We start from the raw sequence: 23,519 nt of genomic DNA, 5'->3' as shown, positions 1-23,519 counted from the left end.
TTCCCTTATTGTCCTTTTGATCAGGTGCCAACCAGATTATTTGAGCTTCTTAACCCCTTACAGTAAAGGAGGGGTTTTATGCTACCCTTAACTGTATGTTTATGACAGGCTATAATTCTGTTACCTCCTGTAACAATACGTACATGTTTCAAAGAGAGATTCTAGTAAAATTTCTTCTGCTGCTGGCAGATGAGGAATAGAAAGTTAGGGGAGAGACTCTAAAAGACCTGGAGGGGAAGGGGAGCTGGTGCCAAACACGATCAGTGTCAAATACAAAGCCTGTAAATTTCAGGTGTGCCAGCTATATGTGAATTTCTTTTCTCTTTGGTGTATCCCATACAGGGGTGGTTGAATGGTTTCTGTACATCATTAACAGGGGGGCTTTGTTTCTTGGTCACTTTTCTAAGAATTGTCTTGATTCAAGAGAAGAACAGAAAAGCATTTCATGAAGAGATGGAGGTTTAGTGTGAAATATGCTAATTGATTTTAAGCACCTTTCCTCTGAGCTACATTAAATAGAAAACTGTTTGTTTTCTGCAAAATAGTCTTTAGGGATGCAAGCCTTTTAAAAATAAACTAATTCCCTCCAAAAACAACAACAACAATTTCCCCTTTCCCCCCAAACACTTTGGTTGTGGCTTTACTTCATCTTTGTATGGATGAGGAATGGCTGAGATCTGCTGGAACCACATGCGGATAGAGTTGCTTTATACAGCTTTGTTAATGCTTTCCATTCTGATCTTATAGTAGAGGCTGTTTTACAGTTGTGAATCCCTCTCTAGCTTATAATACTGATGTGCCAAACTGCATAGTGCATTTAAGATTGAATATGCTTGAGAAGGAAATTGGAGTGAGTCCCCAAACTGATTTTCATTTGCAAACCAGGCAGGATTTTGTGTCCAGGTCTGTCTGAGTGGAAGGCTAGTGTGTCAAGCATTGCACCAGCTAATGTCTCTGGGCATACTATCTTTATATAAATAAAGGCCCTTAATGAAATGTCTGTTCTGTGCTTGACAAAGTTTTGTGTTTGTATTGGCATTTAATGCTGCTTGGCGGTGGTGGTGGTGGCAGATGACTATTTGTTAAAGGTGAAACAGGCATTTCCAGTTGGGTGACTTTTACCCTTGAACAGAACTTCATCTTTTTAAATATTAGACTGAAACGCTTTGGCAGAATCTTTTTAAAGGAGTCATAGGTGTTACTGTTGAGTAGTATTACTTAAATATTAGTTTTGTGCTCTGTTAAGAGAGTTCTGTGAGGGTTTCTGATGAGAAGGTACAGTCAGACCTCCAAGTCTTTTAAAAATACTTTTATTCATACTTGTGTGGAATTTTTAGGTTTGTTTCTTTCAGTGCAAGGTTGATTCAGGAGGTAACTGTATTTATTGCCCAAAATAGTGTTGAGAGCCCACCATCCCGAGCTATTCTTAAATATCAGAAGGAGGATATATTTGGGGCCTGTTGACCTTGAATGTTTCTCAATGTTTATGTGCATTGGTGCTTTTTTCAAATAGTCTAATAGCACCACCTAGTGTTTAATTCTGAAAGCTTCAGTCCTGAATATGGCTGAATTTAAAAACAGTCTATGGCAGTGCTTCTCAAAGTCAAGCTGCCGCTTGTTCAGGGAAAGCCCCTGGCGGTCCGGGCCGGTTTGTTTACCTGCCGTGTCCGCAGGTTCGGCCGATCGCGGCTCCCATGGGTCGGAGTTTGCCGCTTCAGGCCAGAGGGGCTGCGGGAAGGGCAGCCAGCACATCCCTTGGCCCGTGCCTCTTCCCGCAGCCCCCATTGGCTTGGAGCAGTGAACCGCAGCCAGTGGGAGCTGCGATCGGCCGAACCTGCGGATGCAGCAGGTAAACAAACTGGCCTGGACAGCCAGGGGCTTTCCCTGAACAAGCGGCGGGCTGGCTTTGAGAAGCATGGTCTATGGGCTTGTCTACATGAGCACTTAGTTTGTGGTAAGTGGTAAGTGGGGCTGTAAATCTACCTTGCACTAGCCTGCTCCACACTAAATGTCTGTGTAGACCCTGATGCTGCACTCTAAAAGACTTTGTTTAAAAAAAAAAAGAAAAGAAAAGAAAAAAAGCCCTGATCATCTTGAGTTGCTTTTTCTATGGCTAATGACAGTGCTGGACTCCTTGCCTAAGCCTTATTTTTTAATCTTGTTTAACAGGAAAGTCCTTGTTGCCTTAAAAAACAACTGCAAACCCCTCTTCCCCCGGCTATAATGTTGGCTTGTGATGATTTTGAGAGTCTTGTTTCCCAAACTGCCTTGAATAGTGGAAGGGATTGCTTTCCCTTTCTTGAGAGCAAAGAATCCCAAACGGTTTCAGATCTCTGACTGCTGATCCAGAATAGGCATGATGCTAAACCTGCAACTAGACAAATCCCTAAAGCAATGGGTTTGAGAATAACTCCACAAGGACCTTGTAGATATTAGACTCCCTGTCAGAGTGATCTACTCAGCTACTTCCCTGTCGTGGGGTGTAAGTGTGTATGCAGGACAACTTTGTTGCATCTGGGAGGTATGTTGAAGGATGTACTGCATGGTAGGTGGCCTGCTGGTTGTATGAGAATTGGGGAAATCTTTGCTTTCAGGATAACAGGCATCAGGCACCTCTGAAGCACAGATTTGTGACAGTTTTCTTGGTACACAGATTAAGGTTAAATGTGATCTCAACTAACCAAAACTATGATGCCAAACTCCATTGTGGGTTGTGTTGTGGGGGTAGATGGTTATTTTGTGTGTGGGTTTTTGTTTTTGTTTTGTTTTGTTTTTTTATTTGTGACTATAATGCTTGCAAGTAGTAACTGGCTTTTATTTTTTTTTAGATCTAAGCAAAACTGCTGATGCTTAGTGTGCTGGTTTGGGGTAGGGAATGCTGCTAGCAACAAAAGTTATATCCTGTCTACTTTGTTGTCTCCTAACGACTGATACTTTATTGATAGAAAGAAAATTATATATAGCTCAGAGATGACAAATATATTTTGTCATGGTGGTAACACAGGCAGTTGCATCAAGCAACGATCTGTTTTTATGACCCTGTAGCAGTGGCTCTCAAACTTTTTTATCGGTGACCCCTTTCACACAGCAAGTCTTAGTGCGACCTGCCCCCCCCCCCCCCAAATTAAAAACACTTCTAAATATATTTAACGCCATTATAAATGCTGGAGGCAAAGTGGGGTTTGGAGTGGAGGTTGACAGATCATGACACCTCCCCCATATAATAACCTCTTGACCCTCTGAGGGGTCCCGACCCCCGGTTTGAGAACCTCTGCCCTATAGTGTAGTCTGCTTTGAATACAAATGACTATATCCTTTGACAATGGACATTTAAAAACAAACAATTTTTTAGTGTGAGATGTAGTAACCTCTGTTTAGAGATCTCTGAATGGGAATGCATTCTGAAAGCTAAATGCTGTCTACCTGGTAGTGGAAAAAATTGAAGCTCTTAAACTGCAGTTGAATAAAATTACCACGAGGAGGTTGTTCATATGTATTTGGATTTTGTAGCTCCAGCTAGTGGTCCCCTCTCTCTGATTTTTGTTAAGGTTACAAGTACATCTCAGCAGTCATTAAATGTTCATAGATGTGGCGCTGAACTGTTTTTCTCTGTGGGATTAGTAGGCTATGCCCCTTTAGGGGAAAAAAAAAGTAAATTAGAGATCTTTTGTGTATCTAAAAATATATATAAAATATTCCAATCAACACTTTTCAGAAGGCAAATTCAAGAATATTGAAGAATAAATCCAAAATCAGTGACTTGTCACAACTAAATCATTTAATATAGCCTAAGCTGATAAAACATAAAATGAAAATTTATACTTTTGCTCAGTTGCAACAGAGCTTTCCTAGTTAGGATACTGAAATACCTATGCTTGCAAGTGCATATTAATAAAAATTTTCTCTCTCTACACTTTGGAGATTATTGCTTGAATGGTTGATAGCTTTAAATTAAGTCCTAGCAATGAGGCTCTTTTCATAAACTTGGCAGGTATATCTCCTTTCTTAGGAGTAATGATCAAATTGTAAAAGAAATGCATGGAACAAAACACATACGTAGCCACTGTCAAGGTGATCAACTATTTGGCTTCCTCACATTCAGAGCACCTTTATTCCAGACCAGAATCATATGTTTTTGGCAGGGGAAAGAATGTGTCTCATAATGTGCACTTGAATAGTTCTTTGAATTTGGGTGAGAGTTGGGGATATATGCCTAGGGATCAAATTCTGTGTGGGTAAATAGTACTACTCTTCAGCTCCCTCTAGAAACTGAGCCCTACCAGTTTGAGAAGGTACCCCCATTGGATTGTGCAGATTGTTCATGATAAGATCCTGCAAGCTTTGCTCAACTACTTGGTTTTTGGCTCCCCTTGGTTGTGGCTGGATGCCCCTCCGGGCTTCTGAAACTTGATTTCTGTTGGTGGTGCTTGGATGCTGCACTTTGCTCCCTGGAGTGGATTAAAGTCCTCACTGAACTTTTGGCCTCCTACTGTTGGGTCATGGATACCACTTTGAATAGATTGTGTGGATCTTCATAATGAGGTCTCTAGTTTCTCCTGTCTGCAGTGTAGTAGTTGACATTTCTGATTATTAGGTTATCATTAGGCTTCAGTGTCAATAGGCCAGTTCATATCTCTCAGTGCTGTTGATTCAGGCTGCAGACTGATATCATGGTAGCTGTTGGAATTGATTTCCCATGTTAAATGGTTATCCTAAACATAAGAGCAAAAGATTTTTGTTTAAATGAATGCATAGATTCTGAAGCACAAAATGATGGTGTACAGAAAAAGGACCAATTGCCAAAACAGCATGACTCAGTGCAATTTGGTCTCAAACGATACTATTTAACAAGACTGCTCTGTGTTTGCTTGCATGTTAATAAGATGTTCATCTGGAAGGAAACATTAGAAATGTTAATGCTTTGAAAACATAGCTTGGGTGGGAGAGTACAAGAGTTTTTAAAGTCAGTAGCAATTGCTGAATAGTCTGACCATCCAACTACAAAATAACTAGACTCCCCAGGACCACAGGGCCAGATTCCGGTGTGATAATTTGAGCCCTTGGAGAACTGTGTCGCTGAATATGCCGGTCTCCTGAATGAGGCTTTACAAATAAAGGTGTACAATGTAGACAGTGAAGATATTTGCCTACTATTTGAAGAGTCATCATTCACCTGGGTTGCCAAAAATCCACTATTTTCTCCCCTGCCAATGATGCATGGTGCCATACATACAGCTGGTGAAGCAAGGGTCTTTTGGGATGGAAAGTGTTATACAATGATCCATTAATGTAAATCATGGAATCACAAAACTTCTTGTTCTCTAACCAAACCTAGTTGCCTAGATCTGGCCTCTTGAGGAAAGCATCTTGTGTTAATTACTGAAATTTAAGTTTTATGGTCCCCAAGCAGGCAGTTGGGGAAAGATTCAACTGTTATAGTGATTTATATCCCATCTGAAAAGTGCCATGTGTTGTGCATGGAAGGCAGAGCTGGCAGGATGATCCAAACCTGAATCTAACTGAAAGAATATTCACAATAAAAATGTTGTTGTAGTGGCATTAAGTATTTATATTGTTTCAAGATACGACTTATATATGTACGTGCAGATGCTTTGAGTTCTGATGTTTCAAGTAGTAAGTAAATATTGTCTGTAGTTCGAAAATTATTTTGAACTTTTCAGAATACCTTCCCTACTGCATCATAATCCTACACTACAGCTGCTTTTAGTTTGAATCTTAAACTATTAAGCTATTATATGTTCCTTATTTACTTTTTAGGTGGGTTTTCAAACAGCTGTACGACAAAGGATTGGTTTACAGAGGCGTTAAGGTTATGCCTTTCTCCACAGCATGTAACACTCCTCTTTCAAATTTTGAGTCTCATCAGAACTACAAGGTATGTCATTGTCTATATGTATGTATAACAATCTGACCCCTGTAACTGCTATGTCACATTGGAGTGAGTGTCTGTTCAGGACTGTAAAGCTTAAATACTTCAGTATTGACATACTCAAAACTGATAGAATAGTGCTAGTAAAGAGCTGGGCTAGTCATGTATATGTCCTGCTATGATTTTTCGGACAGTTCCTTCGGTCATTTTGTTGCCTCTTTCACCATTCTCACAGTCTTTGATCTGGGAAATTGCTCCACTCTACCTCACACATTTTTGAGTACCTCACTGTGTTGGGTTTCTACAGTGAATATTTTACACTGCACCTTTCCTGCTCACCCCAGCAGAGGATTCCCTGTATATTGAATCTGATCTTCTGGGTCGATCTAGTTGGCAGCTCAGCAGCCACACCTGTAACTTACCAAAGTTAGCAGATGAGTTGTGGGAGGAGAATTGAATTCTGTGATCCAGTATTGCAGTTTAAATACCACGTGTTGCTCCTCTGCCTTCTCTTGTGCCCAGGGCCGGCTCTAGGTTTTTTGCCACCCGAAGCACACTCCCAAACCCCCAAAACACTCAGAGCACAACTGCCGAAGTGCGGAAAAAAACCCAACCCACAACCTGGAATTCTGCTGCCCCTGGAATTCTGCTGCCCCAAGCACAAGCTTGGTTTGCTGGTGCCTAGAGCCGGTCCTGCTTGTGCCATTAGTAAAGCTACTCCTTAGCTCTTGTTTCGGGAAACAAAGGCAGGAAATGGAATCATGAACTTCTGCAGAGATGCTTAATGACTTCTTTGTTTCGGTCTTCACTGAGAAGTCTGAAGGAATGTCTAGTATAGTGAATGCTTATGGGAAGGGGGTAGTTTTAGAAGATAAAATAAAAAAAGAGCAAGTTAAAAATCACTTAGAAAAGTTAGATGCCTGCAAGTCACCAGGGCCTGATGGAATGCATCCTAGAATACTCAAGGAGTTAATAGAAGAGGTATCTGAGCCTCTAGCTATTATCTTTGGGAAATCATGGGAGACGGGGGAGATTCCAGAAGACTGGAATGGGGCAAATATAGTGCCCATCTATAAAAAGGGAAATAAAAACAACCCAGGAAACTACAGACCAGTTAGTTTAACTTCTGTGCCAGGGAAGATAATGGAGCAAGTAATTGAAGAAATCATCTGCAAACACTTGGAAGGTAGTAAGGTGATAGGGAATAGCCAGCATGGATTTGTAAAAAACAAATCATGTCAAACCAATCTGATAGCTTTCTTTGATAGGATAACGAGCCTTGTGGATAAGGGAGAAGCGGTGGATGTGGTATACCTAGACTTTAGTAAGGCATTTGATACGGTCTTGCATGATATCCTTATCGATAAACTAGGCAAATACAATTTAGATGGGGCTACTATAAGGTGGGTGCATAACTGGCTGGATAACCGTACTCAGAGAGTAGTTATTAATGGCTCCCAATCCTGCTGGAAAGGTATAACAAGTGGGGTTCCGCAGGGGTCTGTTTTGGGACGGGCTCTGTTCAATATCTTCATCAATGACTTAGATGTTGGCATAGAAAGTACACTTATTAAGTTTGCAGATGATACCAAACTGGGAGGGACTGCAACTGCTTCATAGGACAGGGTCAAAATTCAAAATGATCTGGACAAATTGGAGAAATGGTCTGAGGTAAACAGGATGAAGTTCAATAAAGACAAATGCAAAGTGCTCCACCTAGGAAGGAACAAGCAGTTTCACACATACAGAATGGGAAGAGACTGTCTAGAAAGGAGTATGGCAGAAATAGATCTAGGGGTCACAAGCTTAATATGAGTCAACAGTGTGATACTGTTGCAAAAAAAGCAAATGTGATTCTGGGATGCATTAACAGGTGTGTTGTAAACAAGACACGAGAAGTCATTCTTCCACTCTACTCTGCGCTGGTTAGGCCTCAACTGGAGTATTGTGTCCAGTTCTGGGCACCGCATTTCAAGAAAGATGTGGAGAAATTGGAGAGGGTCCAGAGAAGAGCAACAAGAATGATTAAAGGTCTTGAGAACATGACCTATGAAGGAAGGCTGAAATAATTGGGTTTGTTTAGTTTGGAAAAGAGAAGACTGAGAGGGGACATGATAGCAGTTTTCAGGTATCTAAAAGGGTGTCATCAGGAGGAGGGAGAAAACTTGTTCACCTTAGCCTCTAATGATAGAACAAGAAGCCATGGGCTTAAACTGCAGCAAGGGAGATTTAGGTTTAGGAAAAAGTTCCTAACTGTCAGGGTAGTTAAACACTGGAATAAATTGCCTAGGGAGGTTGTGGAATCTCCATCTCTGGAGATATTTTAAGAGTAGGTTAGATAAATGTCTATCAGGGATGGTCTAGACAGTATTTGGTCCTGCCATGAGGGCAGGGGACTGGACTCGATGGCCTCTCGAGGTCCCTTCCAGTTCTAGAGTCTATGAATCTATCTCTGGGGCTCTGACCCGGAGCAGCTGTGCTCTCTGGTTCTCTAGTAAACTTGTCCCATATTCTAGGCAGGACTGACTCTATTTTTAGACAAAACATAAAGAAGAGAATTACCCGGTGAGTCATTCCCATTTTTGTCCATGCGCCCCGGCCGACCTCAGCGAGGCCAGCCAGGAGCACCCATGACAGCAGCAGATGGCACAGAACGACTGATAACCGTCATCTCTTCGCCAATTTACCAATGGCATGGCAGACGGTGCAATAGGGATGGTAACCGTCTCTGCTACCTTGCAAAGGCAAATGAATGCTGCTGTGTAGCACTGCAGTACCACGTCCGTCAGTAGCATCCAGTACACATACGGTGACAGTGACAAAAGGCAAAACGGGCTCCATGATTGCCATGCTATGGCTTCTGCCAGGGCAATCCAGGGAAAAAGGGCGCAAAATGATTGTCTACCGTTGCTTTCACGGAGGAAAGATTGAGTGACGACATTTACCCAGAATCACCCGCGATACTGTTTTTGCATTGGGATCTCAACCCAGAATTCCAATGGGCGGGGGAGACTGCAGGAACTATGGGATAGCTACGGGATAGCTACCCACAGTGCAGCGCTCTGGAAATTGACGCTAACCTCTGTATGTGGACGCACACCACCGAATTAATGTGCTTAGTGTGGCTGCGTGCGCTCGACTTTATACAATCTGTTTTACAAAACCGATTTATGTAAAATCGGAATAATCCCGTAATATAGACATACCCATAGAGAGCTTGGGGCAGCAGCTGCTGTCTCAACATCCTGATCCACTTAAAAAGACAATGCACTGAAGAGTCAGTCCGCTTACTTAAAGGGGCAGTGGGCATCTCTCTCTTCTCTCCCCTCCCCCCCCCCCCCACAAGGTGTGTATCTGTCTCTGTCTGCTATGCTGTCTCCCCTCCCTCGTGTTCGTGCTGCCTTATGTCAGAGGCTACGTTAACAACAATGTGTTAACCCTTGAGGGCTCAGCCGAGTGCTAGTTTATCATTTAACAGCAAGGCATTCCCTGGGAAATATCCCTCCCTCTTCCACTCTTAAACTTCGCCACCTCAACCAAGCTTCACAATCATCATAGCTGTGAACAGTATTAAATTGTTTAAAACGTACACTGTATAATATATAGATTTTTGGCTGGTGAAAAAATTTCCCTGGAATCTACCCCCCCCTTTACATTAATTCTTATAGGGAAATTGGATTTGCTTAGCATAGCTTTGCTTGAAGTCTCATTTTTCAGGAACATAACTTCAACATTAAGTGAGGAGTTAACTATATAGTAAAAAAACCCATTTTAGTGTGTAACAGAAACCATAAGTGTGCTTAGAGGAAGCCCCCATTTAGCAAACTTTCACAATTGAAAAATAAATAAAATCCCAGTCATGTTGTATCTGAGTAAAGAAAAGTATATTGTTAAGGAAACAGAGAATTCAAATAGAGAAATACTAAGCAATTATTTTATTCGTAAATGTAACAGGATTCATCTTTCAAAATGCCAGGATTTTGTTGAGTTGCTTGGCATGTTTAGTACTTTGTGAAACATTAGAACAAGGCTGGTTAGAAACATCATAGTCTTTGTCTAACAATTGGTAGAGATTAAATTTTATTGATAGCATAGTCTTCACTGTGCATTGCTCATAATCCAAGCATTGCATAACTGTTTGAGTCTGACTGTTGCCTGCCCCACCTGCTTATAGAAAGAACTTCTTCTGGAGCAGCCCTTAGCTTTGAGGTAAATAACTTCCCATTCCATAATGGAATTACCTATTCTGAGCTGTGTTGCTGGAGAGGAGCCAGGGTTGCTTTCAGTGCACAAATGGCAATGTGATATCTGTCTGAGTGTTCCTGGTTTATGCATATTATGTTAATTTGTTAGGTGTTGTAAAAAGGCTGTAAGAAAGCTTTTTAATGCAGCTTGGAGCTTTTCGCTTTGGAAAGCTTTGCATATTTTGCTAAATTTAATGATTTCATAGCACACAACCTAAAGAGAGATTGTACAGTACATCAAAGGACAGCTTTCTTGCCATGGAAGTGATATCCCTTTATGGGTGGAATGCAGGAGCCATTTATTTAGGAGGGAAAGTGAAGAATAAATTGTTCATTTGAAACGCCAGGAGATTTTAGGCAGGCAGAACATTGCCCATGTACCTTTTTGTCAAGGACTTTATAGATAACATACCTTCTCTTGCAAACAAAAGAGGTCGTGTCTTTAGGTTTTCATATTTCATTTACCAGGCAGCACCTGTAATGTTACAGGGCCGATTAGTACCATGTTGCAGTGGGGGCTGTTGTTTCACCAACAATTCAGAAAGAAAAGTGCTGTCTGCTTACTTGAACAACTTCAGATATCCATCTAAGTTTCACCTGAAGGTTTTTTTATTAGAACAGTGACCTTTTCAACCCTGTTCAGTTTGCTGTCTATTTAGATCAGAGCACTAATTGGAGACTTGTGCTTTCTATATGTAGTATTTGTTTGCCAAGTTGTGTGAATAACTTAATGCTTGCACAACACCTCTGTGAAGTGGGAGCAATGGATAAGCTCAGTGGTTTGAGCATTGGCCTGTTCAATCCTTGAGGGGGCCACTTAGGGATCTGGGGCAAAAATCAGTACTTGGTCCTGCTAGTCAAGGCGGGGGACTGCACTTGACTCGACTCAATGACCTTTCAGTTCTAGGAAATAGGTATATCTCCAATTATTATTATTTATTTTTATTAAGTAGGTAGGAAAGATAAATGGACGCAGTTTGAGGTTTATAAAGATAATCAAACTCCACATTAAAAATCTACCATGGAGCCTGATAATGCTGTTACTTTTAGTTACAAAAATAGCAAACTTGTTCTTTAGTTTTATAACAACAATGTTACCATTCCTGCAATCTGCCATTAGGTAACAAGCTCTACAGAACTATGGTGGGGTCTGTATTGCCACTTAGATTCTAGCCATAAAACTGATGTTACTTCAGAAGATTTGGGGTTTGAGTAACACTTGCTCTTTAAATTTGCCTGTTGGAAATATTCCTTACACAATTATGTAAAATCTTAATTCTGTAAGACTCTGGGCTCTTCATCAGGGTATGACTTCATATAAGGTCTTCCACAGTCTGGTAGTATTGATAATAGAGAAACTATAACTTGTGCAAGTGCTTCATCTATCCAGTGGTGCGAGGAGATTTTAATTCTCACCGGTACGCATAGGCAAATCATGGGATGGACACAAAGGGGGCATGAGCTAAAGGGGGGACATGTGACACCCCCCAGTGTGGCCCCTCCCAGCCAGGGGCCGCCATGCTCTCCCTGTCCCCTCCCCATCCTATGTTGCCTGAGGGCCAGGCAGGGGGAGCTCTGTCCTCCTGCTGCACCAGATACTGATTTCGGACCCATGGGGATCTCCTGGGAACCGCAGCAGCCAAAGGAGCAGAACGTGGGGCCACCTGGTGACACCACGCCAGCAGCTCCGGGCTGTACTGCCACCAGCCCTTCCATGCAGCTGCATCTCTCATCTAGGGTCTGTATAGCCTCACCAGAGGACAGGGCTGGGGGAGGGACTGAGGGCAGTACCGTTACAGCTGCACCAGAGGAGCTGCGGGTGTGGGCCACTGGCTACTGGGAGGGGCAGCCCCACCTTCTGCTCCTTTTGCTGCTGCAGTTCCCGGGAGTGCCCTGCGGTTCTGAAAATGTCTTTCCAGTACAGTGTACTGGCAATAAATATCTTTATGGTATGCGTATCTGACCGTACCTGCTTACTTGCACCACTGACTCTCTCTAATGTGTCTGCGAGAACTTCTCTTAGTGTAACACTGATATTATTAATGCAAAGAGATTCCTTTGACTTGATTGAAGGCAGTACTCTTTGAGGCTGAGGAAAACCATGTCAGCTGTGCATTATGTTTTGAACATCCATGTACTTCTATGTTTAAGGACATATAGTTTATGTGCCTTGGTTAAAGAGAGTTGTCTGCCAGGAGAAAATTTTCTCAAGTGATAGCTTGTCCTGCCAACTCCTGGTCCCCTGGGACAAACTACATGAATGTTGAACTCCACGTTTCAGCAGCTGAAAAATTATTAGACTGTGAAGGAAACCTTTAACCAGTTATGATCTTGGATTATTTTTGGATAATCTTAGGTTGGGATTATCAAAGGCATCTGAAGGAGTCAGGCACCCAACTCTCAGCCTTTAGACATAAACTCTGACTATGTTGAGGCAGTTGTGTCCCTCGTGATTTGGTCAAGTAGCCTACATGGGGGAGGTGGAGAGACATGCTTAAATTGGTCCTCATCTGCATTCACTCTTAATGAGTTTTTTTAACAAGTCAGGTTGCAGGGCACTAAAGGAACCAGGTAACTGAGTGACAACAGCTGTCACTGCTTTTTCTTGTTCTCACCAACTCACAAGAAACCTTTCATATCCCTCTCTCTATTGCTGTTTCATTTAAGGATGTTCAAGATCCTTCGGTGATTGTGAGCTTCCCATTGGATGAAGATGAAAATGTCTCTCTTGTTGCTTGGACAACTACCCCCTGGACCCTGCCTAGTAACTTGGCCCTCTGTGTTAACCCAGAATTGCAATATGTGAAACTAAAAGGCAAGTGCTAACTTGATATGAAGTACAGTGAAAATGTAGTTCCATTGAACTCCTGCATGTGTATAGCAGTTTCTGTGATAGACAATTCTACATGACCTTCAACATGTAGCATTTCACTGGAGTTGACTGTATGCTAAAGAATGAATCAAATTTACCATGTTGCTAAAATCTCCATTAATTTTGTACTCTTTGATTGTATCGGAGCTATATTACATGAATACTAAAGGACTGGCAGTTACATAATAAATGCTCCTACTACATAGTGAGCAAGAGTGGGTATGCAATATGGGTGTTAGTTATCTCACCAGTTAATCCCCCATCACTCCCCAAAGAATCTCACATCAAACGATCCTAACTCTTCCCTTGCCTGACAATTTTTCTGCTTTGCCCCACTTCCCAACCACTTCAGACCAAACTGTCTGATGGCCTTTGGTGAGGACAATCAGAACGTATTAGGCTAGTTCAAGTCAGTGTGTAAGGTAGCCTGTTCCTCAAGGGCCCCTGATACATCGGGAGATGCACTGCAGCACATTCCTATGGTTAAAAAGGGAATTCATGTATAACAGGTGGGTAGGATGTATGAACAAAATAGATTTACTTTACTTGCTAGTTCTCCCACCATCTTTCAGAGGTTTACAGCTCCAGCTTCTCAGCAGCCAAAGGAATGTTATCTTCATCCTTTGTTCCTTGTATCATTTTCAGAAAGGAATTTTTTTACCTGAGTGTCGTGCAATATCCATACAAGAAATGCAGTTCCTTCTGATGATTCCCTGGTCTTAAGTTTCTTCTAATGTATATTTTAATATTTATTGTAGTTAGACTATGTAATACACTAAGATCATGTTCACTGATTTGGACATAAGCCGTCAGTTTTGCACTGAACTTTTCAGATTTTCCAAAACTGCTGACCTTTTCTAAATTGGCAGCATACATAACCAAATACAGTGGTGCAGATTACCGCTGGCATTTTTTTTTAACGTAGATGAAATGGCACAGTTAGAGTTTTCACTTCGACATAGATTTTAAAATTTAATTTATTCATGCCTAAGGTAGTGGCACATGTAAAAACACTGGGAGACAAATCAACCATTTCCTAAGACACACAGGCTTTTGGATAAATTAGTATTTGTTCCTTAAGTCTTCATTCCTAACCACTTCTTCAAGTATTGAGATGCACTATCATCTTGACACCTATGCAGCTCAAAAAGAGTTAAGGGTAGTTTCAGGCATGACACCTGTCTTCTACGAATTATTCTGCAATCACATTTCCCTGTTGTCTAAACCTTCTTACCTGTTGCTTAATGACTATACTGGAGGAATAGTGACACCGACTACACATAATGTGCTGTCAAATGCACTAAGTACGGTAGAAAAAAGTCCCCCCCCCCATGCTTCTAAGCCCTTTAAACAGCGGTATGTACAAAATTAATTTAACCCAAAGATCACATTGTCCCCATAAGATATATGGCATTTAACTCATTCTTCAGGAACATCTAGTTCAGGAAATATTGGTTCATCATTTATAACTAGAAACCAAGCGAACTTGTCCTCAGTTAGAATAGTCTTCCACGGAATATTAAAAACAAACAACTGTTTGGAACTTAAATTCCTAAAATGAATGAGCACTAGGAAAACGTTTGGCTTTCAGATGTCACTTTTTCCTCAGACTTTTCTTAAAGCACATCTAGCTGAACTTGGCCACAGCCTCTGCCATAATGGGAATACATTAGTTGATCTTCAAGAGTAGGTGCTTACTGCTAGTTTCTTCCCAGTCCAGGACTTCAAGGATTTCCACAGGCCTCTTCAAATTAATAAATTAATTTATGTGAAGTCAACATGGCCTACTGGATAGGGCAAGTTCTGGACTGGGAATCAGACCTGTTATCTATTCCTGGCTCTGCTACTGATCTTTTGTTTGATGGTGGAAAAATCACCTTTGTGTTTGTGTCCCCATCTGTGAAATGGGAATAAAGATACTTACTTTTCTTTATAAAGTATTGTGATATCTGGGGATGAAAAGTGTTACATAAGAGCTTAATATTATTTATGGAAAAAAAAATCTCATTGCCTTCTGCATGGCAGCATCATGGCTCATTTTGGTGTTGGGTAATAATTAAACCAGTACAGAGTATTAGACCTCTGCTGATTTGAGGAGAATCATAAATTGATTGTCAAACTATAACTACACCTTTAAGGGCATGGCTACACTTACAGATGTGCAGCACTGGGAGTTACAGCTGTGGTTGTACAGCTGTGTAGGGCCAGCGCTGCAGTGTGGCCACACTGACAGCTACCAGCGCTGCAGTGTGGCCACATTTGCAGCAGTTGCAGCGCTGTTGGGAGTGGTGCATTGTGGGCAGCTATCCCACAGAGCAGCTCGTCCCATTTTGGTGCTGTGGGTTGTAGGAAGGGGACGGAAGGGTGCAGGTCTTTCCGCTTCCTGTTCCAACGCCCCGTGGTGCTTTGCTACACATTCCAAGCAGTTTGGCGCCATTGTGAGTCTGCAGTGCGATTTCTGCTACAAATGGAGCCCGAGCTTCTGAGGACCTTGCTGATGAATGTTGCCAGCACATCACGTTTGGCAGTGGAGCTATTCCTTCTGCTCCAAAGTGACAGTGAGGAGTCAGACGATGATATTGATTCGCCTGACGCGCGAGACACTAAATTGCTTGTGTCAGTAGCGGACGTGCTCAGCACCGTGGAACGCCACCTTTGGGCTCAGGAAATGAGCATCGAGTGGTGGAATCACATTGTCATGGAAGTCTGGGATGACGAGCAGTGGCTGCAGAACTTTCGGATGAGAAAAGCCACTTTCATGGGACTGTGTGCTGAGCTCGCCCCTACCCTGCGGCGCAGGGACACAAGATTGAGAGCTGCCTTGCCAGTGGAGAAGCGGGTGGCTATTGCAATCTGGAAGCTGGCAACTCCAGACAGCTACCGATCGGTGGCGAACCAGTTTGGAGTGGGAAAGTCGACCGTTGGAATAGTGTTGATGCAAGTTTGCACGGCCATTAATCGCACGCTGCTAAGAAGAACCGTGACTCTGGGGAACGTGCAGGATGTTGTGAATGGCTTTGCACAAATGGGTTTCCCTAACTGTGGAGGGGCAATAGATGGGACGCACATTCCTATTCTGGCACCACCCCACCTGGCATCCGAGTACGTTAACCGCAAGGGGTATTTCTCTGTAGTTCTCCAAGCGCTTGTGGATCACCGTAGGCCTTTCACCGACATTTACTCAGGATGGCCTGGAAAGGTGCATGATGAACGCATCTTTCAGAACAGTGCCCTGTTCAGGAAGCTGCTGGCCGGGACTTTTTTCCCAGACTGCAAGATCACTGTAGGGGATGTCGAAATGCCCATTGTGATCCTTGGAGACCCTGCTTACCCCTTAATGCCATGGCTCATGAAACCCTATACAGGGAAGCTTGACAGGAGCAAGGATCGGTTCAACTACAGGCTGAGCCGGTGCAGAATGACTGTGGAGTGTGCTTTTGGCCGTTTAAAAGGACGTTGGAGGTGTCTCTATGGGAAGCAAGATTTGGGGGAAAGCAGCATCTCTGCTGTTATATCCGCGTGCTGTACCCTCCATAATATTTGTGAAGGAAAGGGTGAAACATTCAGTGAGGAATGGACCTCCGAGGTTCGATGCCTAGAGGCTGAATTTGCACAGCCAGAGAGCAGGGCTAAGCAAAGGGCTTCAAGGATTAGGGATGCGTTAAGGGAGCAATTTGAGGCTGAAAGCCAACAGTAATGTTTGGTGCCTTTGCAGTGCCAGTTTTTCCCTTGGGGTACTGTATTTCATTTATTCCAAATACAGTACATAAAAGGGCAGGGGGGTAGGGTGGTGGACTGTACATTCAGAGGTTTGAATATGTCCTGCTTGGATTGCTGTTCAATGCCTGCTGCACTTCAGGATTAATAGGCTGCATCGTGATGGGGGTTGAGTGCATAGGGTAAGGGTTGTAGTTCTCAGGGGTGGTAGGTGAAAGTATAGGTGTTGGGGGCAGCTGGTGGTGGTAAGAACCAGGCTGCTGGAGAGAGGTGTTTTGTGCAAACACTGGGGAACAAGGGAGAGAGCTTTGGGAGGGGTGGGGGTTACCACAGTAATGATCTGCCTGCATGGCTACAAGAGACTGCATACAGTCTGTTTGGCGAGCCAGGAGGCTTATCAGCTGCTTCCTGCTTCTCTTGGTAGCCAATTCCTTTCTCCTGCTTTCTGTTTGCCTCCAGTCAAGCACTTTCTCTCGCCATTCTTGCAGCTTTTTACTGTCTCTGGCGTACTGGTCCGTAACTGCTTTGATCAAATCTTCCTTTGATTTTCTAGGTTTTTTCCTCAAGTTCTGTAGTCTTTGCGCAGGCGGTGAGATGGCTGCAGTATTCAAGGTCACTTAAAGTAACAGAAATATAAGCATTTAATACAGAGGCTACATTCTTCTTTATCACACCAAAGGACTTTGTAGACAATTTGTAGCATCATTTTTACACATACCAAACATAGCACAGACAGGCCACGGCAGCGAAGGCATGGCAAGCAATGGGGTGAGTGTTTCTACCACGACTTCACCTGGGAAGGGGAACTGCCTGAGGGCTTACCGGGGTTTCTGTGCACTGGGGAGAAAGCAGAGTGCAGGGGGTCTTTGGGACCTGCACTGGGGAGAAAGCAGAGTGCAGGGGGTCTTTGGGACCTGCACTGGGGAGAAAGCAGAGTGCAGGGGGTCTTTGGGACCTGCCCGGGGAGAAAGCAGAGTGCAGGGACCTGCACTGAACACTATATCCCTACATTCTCAACAGGATTTTCTATTGCCAGATATATCACTGCTGTGTGTTACCTGGGAAGAGAGCGAGGGTCTTCTACAGCAATGTGGATTCTGCCCTGGTCCCTATGCAGCTTGCCTGTGTGCAGCAATGGTCCCCCCCACCCCTCGCGGCACAGTGGCGCGGAAGAGTTAGCCTGACCGGGAAAAGGACCACGGTGGCTCTCCCTATAAACTTGCGCAGGCACATTGCCCACGCTCTGGCTGCAACTTTTGAAGAGATTACAGAGGCAGATTACAGAGACGTGAGAGACCAAATCAATGGGCTATTCCACATTTAGACGTGCATGCAGGCAGCCATAACCCCCACTCTCCTCTCCCAAAACATCTCCATCCTAAAAATAAAATCTGCTTACCGGGAACCTGCTCCTCTGCTTCTTCTTCACCAACAAGTTCCAGCTGCTGCGACTGGCTAGCCTCCTCCTGGCTTGAGAAGAGCTCCTGGCTGCATGCCTCCTGGGACTCCGGGGTGTCTCCCTTCACCCCAGTAGCCTCACTATCAGCTTCCTCTACACCCTCCCCCTCTTCTCCCTGCTCTGAACTCTCCATCGTGCTCCTCAGATTGGCAGTGGGGTCACACCGAAGTATGGCATCCAGCTCCTTGTAAAAACGGCAGGTCCTGGGGGCAGCTCCTGAGTGGCGATTTCCCTCACGGGCTTTGCAATAGGCACTGCGCAGCTCCTTTACTTTTACCCTGCACTGCAACGCGTCCCGTTCATGGCCCCTTAGCAGCATGGACTTTGATATCTGCCCATAGGTATCGTAATTCCTACGGCTGGAGCGCAGCTGTGATTGCACAGCTTCCTCACCCCAAACACTGATGAGGTCCTGCAGCTCAGAAGTGTTCCATGCTGGGGCTCGTTTGGGGCATGGAGGCATGGTCACTGATTGATTGCACTCCACACCTGGCTGAGCAAACAGGAAGGGGATTTTTAAAATTCCCGGGGCATTTAAAGGGCGGGTCACCTGAGCCCAGGGCAGTGGAGTGTGAAACGATGAGCAGAGTGGCTGAAAAGGTATGCTGGGATACCTCCTAATACCCTGGAGGCCAATAAAAACGCTTTTGCTGTCCACACTTGATGACCAGCTCTGCATCACCAGCACTGGAATCGCTACACCCCAGGCAGACCAGGTGTACAGCCAGCGCTGCAATCAGGGAGTTGCAGCGCTGGCCGTGCTTTGTAAGTGTGGACGGTCAGCGAGTTGCAGTGCTGTAACCCCATCACCAGCGCTGCAACTCTCCAGTGTAGCCAAGCCCTAAAGGTAGCTGGGATGAGGAAGAACAGCGATCTGCCTTAGTAGTGAAAATATTCCATGTTGGTATAAGGGTATGGGAGTTAGTGGTGGGGAGGAATGACGCTATTCTTGATAAAGGTTCAACTTTGATTATCTAAAGCAGGGGTCTCAAACACATGGTGCGTGGGCTGCATTATTTCCTGCTGCCTGCCAAGCTCCCCTCTGTCCCGCCCCTCCCCCAGCGCGCCACGTCCCTGCTCCCCCACCTAGATCCCAGTGCTTAGGGCTTTCCAGGAGGGAGGTGGGAGGAGCAGATTCGCAGCGCACTCAGGGGAGGAGGCGGAGAAGAGGCGAGGCTGTGGTGGGGATTTCGGGAAGAGGTTGGAATAGGGGCAGGGAGGGAGTGGAGTTGGGGCGGGGACTTTGGGGAAGGGGTTGGAATGGGGGTGGGGAAGAGGTGGGGCTGGGGTGGGGCCTCATGGAAGGGGTGGAGTGAGGGCAGGGCTGGGGGCAAATTAGAAAGCTTTAACAGAAGTAATTCTAAAAGTAAATGCGTGTTTTGTCCTTCGAGTGAGGTGCATTACTGAGTGTTTATATTTTATTAAAACCCCTTGGAAATGACTTTGTCGAAAAAAAGAATACTCATGGAAGAAAAGAGTTTTCCAAGACAAATGGAAGAATTCATATTTTTCACAGAGGTAAAAGATGATAAAATTCAATGCCTTATTTGTTAGCAAACGATTGCTTTTCCCAAGGAGTATAACGTTTGTTGGCACTACGACACGATGCACCGTGAAAAATATGATACATTCACTGGAAAAATTTGAGAGGGAAAAGTTCGGCAACTTAAAGCAGGATTTGCCAAGCAAAGACATTTCTTTTCGGGGATTAAAAAGTCTAGTGAAGATTCAGTAAGAGCAAGTTTTGTGATAAATGAAATGATAGCTAAATCATCACGGCCTTTTACAGAAGGCCTATTCGTAAGAGAATGTCTTGTGAAGGCCAGCAAAGTTTTGTGTCATGATAGGAAGAAAGTTGTTGAAGGCATAAGCTTGTCTGCCAATACAGTTGCCTGCAGGATAACGGATTTAGCTGATAATGTGCAAAAACAATTGATTCAAATGGTAAGAGACTTTGAAGCATTTTTAGTTGCCCTTGATGAGAGTACAGATATATCAGATATCACACATTGTGCAGTGTTCTTTAGAGGTGTGGATTGCAATTTGAATATAACTGAAGAATTGCTAGACTTAATGCCACTGAAGGGACATGACATATTTCAAGGACTGGAAGAGTGTATTGAAAAAGCTGCGCTGCCATGGAACGAACTCATATCTTTGGCTATGGACGGTGCGCCATCATTGTGCTCTGGAAACATTGATATGGTTGGATTATTGAAGGCCAAACTGAACAGCCTCAATATACCAGGAATTAGCTCCACCAGTATACATTGCATTTTGTGCCAAGAAGTCCTGTGTAGTAAACGTCTACAAATGAAGGAAGTTATGGATGTAGTTGTAAATACTGTTAATTTTATATGTCCATGAGAGCTGAATCGCAGACAGTTCACTTTTTTTCTAGCAAGTATGGACAGCGAATATGGGGAAGTTCTGTATCACACTCAAGTTAGATGGCTGAGTCGTGGAAATGTTTTGAAGTGTTTGCATTTAGGGAGGAGATTGAAAAACAAGAAGGCTCCACAGTTTGCTGATTGCACTTTTATCTGCAACTGTGCTTTTCTAACAGATGTAACTGATCACCCGAATGCACTGAACTTGAAGCTTCAGGGTAGAAAACAGGTAATAACACAGATGTCTGACAGTGTTAAATCATTCAAAATCAAGCTTACTGTGTGGGGGAAACAGCTGACTGCTGGCAGTTTGGTCCATTTCTCGACTCTGAAATTCCTTAGGAAAAGTTGAACCCAAATCCTTGAAAGAATATGCAGAGATCATTTCTAACTTACACAAACAGTTTAATGTGCGATTTAAAGATTTCAAGGTACTTGAACCATATTTTTAACTTTCCCCCCCACCATTTGGTGTGGAAACTGACAGTGTTGCAAAGGAAACGCAGATGGAGTTAGTGGAGCTTCAGCGTGATACCATTTTGAAGCAGAAGTCTACAGATGTTGGAATTCCAGTATTCTACAGGTTTCTTTCATAAGAAAGATTTCCCATGTTATTCTCTCCTTCCGCAAGGATAATGGCAATGTTTGGAAGTACATGCATATGTGAACAGTTTTTCTCTTCCATGAAGATTAACAACTCTGTGTTAAGGTCAAGGCTCACTGATCAACATTTGAAAGCAACACTGAGATTGGTTTCGTTTCAGGATATCAAATCTAATATTGATGCTCTGGTTGATGCAAAATGCTGCCATCTAAGTGGCCAAAAATGAAATAACTGTCAAGTAGCACTGACTTTTCGCATTACAGTTTTAAAAAAGTGTATACATTGACTTTTAATAGCATATTATATTACTCTTCATTTTGTTTCGTTTTTTACTATACTTTTGTATCAGTGTATGAAAAGGTTTTAGTGATGCGGCCCTCAGGCCAATGTACCAGTCCTCATGTGCCCCTTGAGGTGGTTTGAGTTTGAGATCCCTGATCTAAAGCTTCCCATTTACCTTCATTTTTTTTAAATCCAAGAAAAAAGGAGCAAAGAGTAATTTCATGTTGTTGTTATAATAAATCTCAGAAACACAGCAGAATGGGATAGAGTGTGATTGTTATGTAAAGCATTGACCCACTAATTCTTGCAGCTCCTGTTGAATTTATTATCGTTTAGCTTATTGTTTTGCCCTCTGTTTTACCTCTCTGGTTGCCTTCCCTTGCCAGAAAGAACAATGGGCAAGCTATCTGTTAAGGCAGCCATGCCATTTCAGTGCAAAGGCTGCTAAAAGTCAATTCAGCGGGGCAGGTCCTGAAAGCATCAGCTCTGCAATTGGGGGAGTCTGTGCTAATGCTGATGTCAAGAGGGTGTTGTCTAAATTTTAGCTCTTTGCAGTGCATTTATGTCAAATGGGTATAAATAGATCTTTGTAGGAAAATAAAAATTTGATTCTAATAAGCTGAATTATTCTGGGTAGTTTTAGGACTGATGCCTTATTGCTCTTGTGTAAAATGGAAACTTTTGTAATGGTGCAAAAGTAGAATATTCATTTATGGTTGGTTGGTTTGTTTTTCCCCCTTTTAGATAGTGCCACAGGGAAGATTTATATTTTGATGGAAGCCAGGCTGGTAGCACTGTACAAATCTGAAAGTGAATATGTGATACTTGACAGGCAAGTACATGAATTATTGCACACTTTTGAACTTGCATTTTTTATAAATAAGTAATGAACGGCTGCAAGAAGTTACATAACTGCAGAATCCGAGACTGCTTTCTTAGGAGGGTGGTTTAACACATGAGTGCCTTTTTATGTACATCCTGCTACAGCCTGTCAAGGGGTTTGAGATCTGTCTCTTCAAATTATGCTTGGATGGAAGTTATTGTCAGAATAGAAGCTGCATCTGGGTTTATTGTAGCTAAGGAAAAGGTTGTAAACACAGTATATTTGAAAGCCAGAGTAGGAAAAAAGTTGTCTTCAGCATCCCAGTACCCTTCCCATATAGTAGTCTACCTCTTCTGCTTGTAAAGCTAGTGTCAGCACACATTTGTAAGGACTTTTTATTTGTTTTGTTCATCCCAATACAGTTTAGAATAGCAAATAAAACCTCATAATTCAAATGCTGCTGTAAAGAGATTTACCTTTTTTAGCACTCTTCAATAGAAAACATAATTTTTATAAAAGGCATACAGTATGACAAACATTTAAGCTCTCTCCCCTTCCCGCCCATCCTTACCTTTTGCTTTTGCAGTGATACCCTACCCACTCTTGGGTGTCTTCCAAGAACTGGAAACTTCCTGCACCTAGATCAAACCAGTTATTTTACTCCTTTTTACGAAACAATTGCCTTTTTTATAACATTAACATCTTTTTGAGAATGAAAGTACTTTTAAAACAGAAGTGGAACATACATAATTTTTTTTCCTGCGGTTCCCTAAAAAAACCTTAAGCAAGTTATGCATCTATCTCTCGTATATTGGCTCTTTAGTATTGATGGATTTTTTTTTTTAAGTAGTGGAAGATCTATTAGTTTCCCAGATTTTCCTTCCTGTCTTACACTGCTCTTCACCTGTATAGTTCACACCTTCATGTTTTCTGTGCTGTTTTCCCTCATGTTAAAATTTGTTTTTTTCTGTCTTGGAACTAATCATCTCTTTGAAGCTTGGGGCATGAATAGTTTCAGTCCTTGTTTAGAGCTCTGAGTTCTCATCCTCTTCTGGTGTTGTCAGGAGAGTACATTTCTCAGCTTGGAGTTCTAGACTTCTCTACAGTTCTAGACATTTCTGTAGCTTGGAGTTAGTAATTTTGGGCCAGTGTTTACTTAGTTTTATTCATTCTTGTAAATACCAGAAGACACTCTGCTTATACTACAGAGCTCCACTATAACCAGTTTATTTTTTCAT

The 23,519-nt window shown here is 42.9% G+C and overlaps 1 protein-coding gene across 4 annotated transcripts in view; it reads left to right on the top strand.

The window, feature by feature from the left end:
- Positions 1–23,519, top strand: part of IARS1 (isoleucyl-tRNA synthetase 1) — a 219,067-nt gene that overhangs the window by 33,228 nt on the left and 162,320 nt on the right. For all 4 annotated transcript variants that reach the window (XM_050957730.1, XM_050957732.1, XM_050957731.1 and 1 more), the window contains 3 exons: positions 5,779–5,896; positions 12,802–12,949; positions 22,203–22,290. In XM_050957730.1, coding sequence (XP_050813687.1) covers positions 5,779–5,896; positions 12,802–12,949; positions 22,203–22,290 — 354 coding nt within the window. The remainder of the gene's footprint in view (positions 1–5,778; positions 5,897–12,801; positions 12,950–22,202; positions 22,291–23,519) is intronic.

Source organism: Gopherus flavomarginatus, chromosome 6 (assembly GCF_025201925.1).
Source record: "Gopherus flavomarginatus isolate rGopFla2 chromosome 6, rGopFla2.mat.asm, whole genome shotgun sequence".
Taxonomy (NCBI): Eukaryota; Metazoa; Chordata; order Testudines; family Testudinidae; genus Gopherus; species Gopherus flavomarginatus.
The sequence above is the reverse complement of the archived record's forward strand: the minus strand, read 5'-3'. Positions and strand labels throughout refer to the sequence as shown.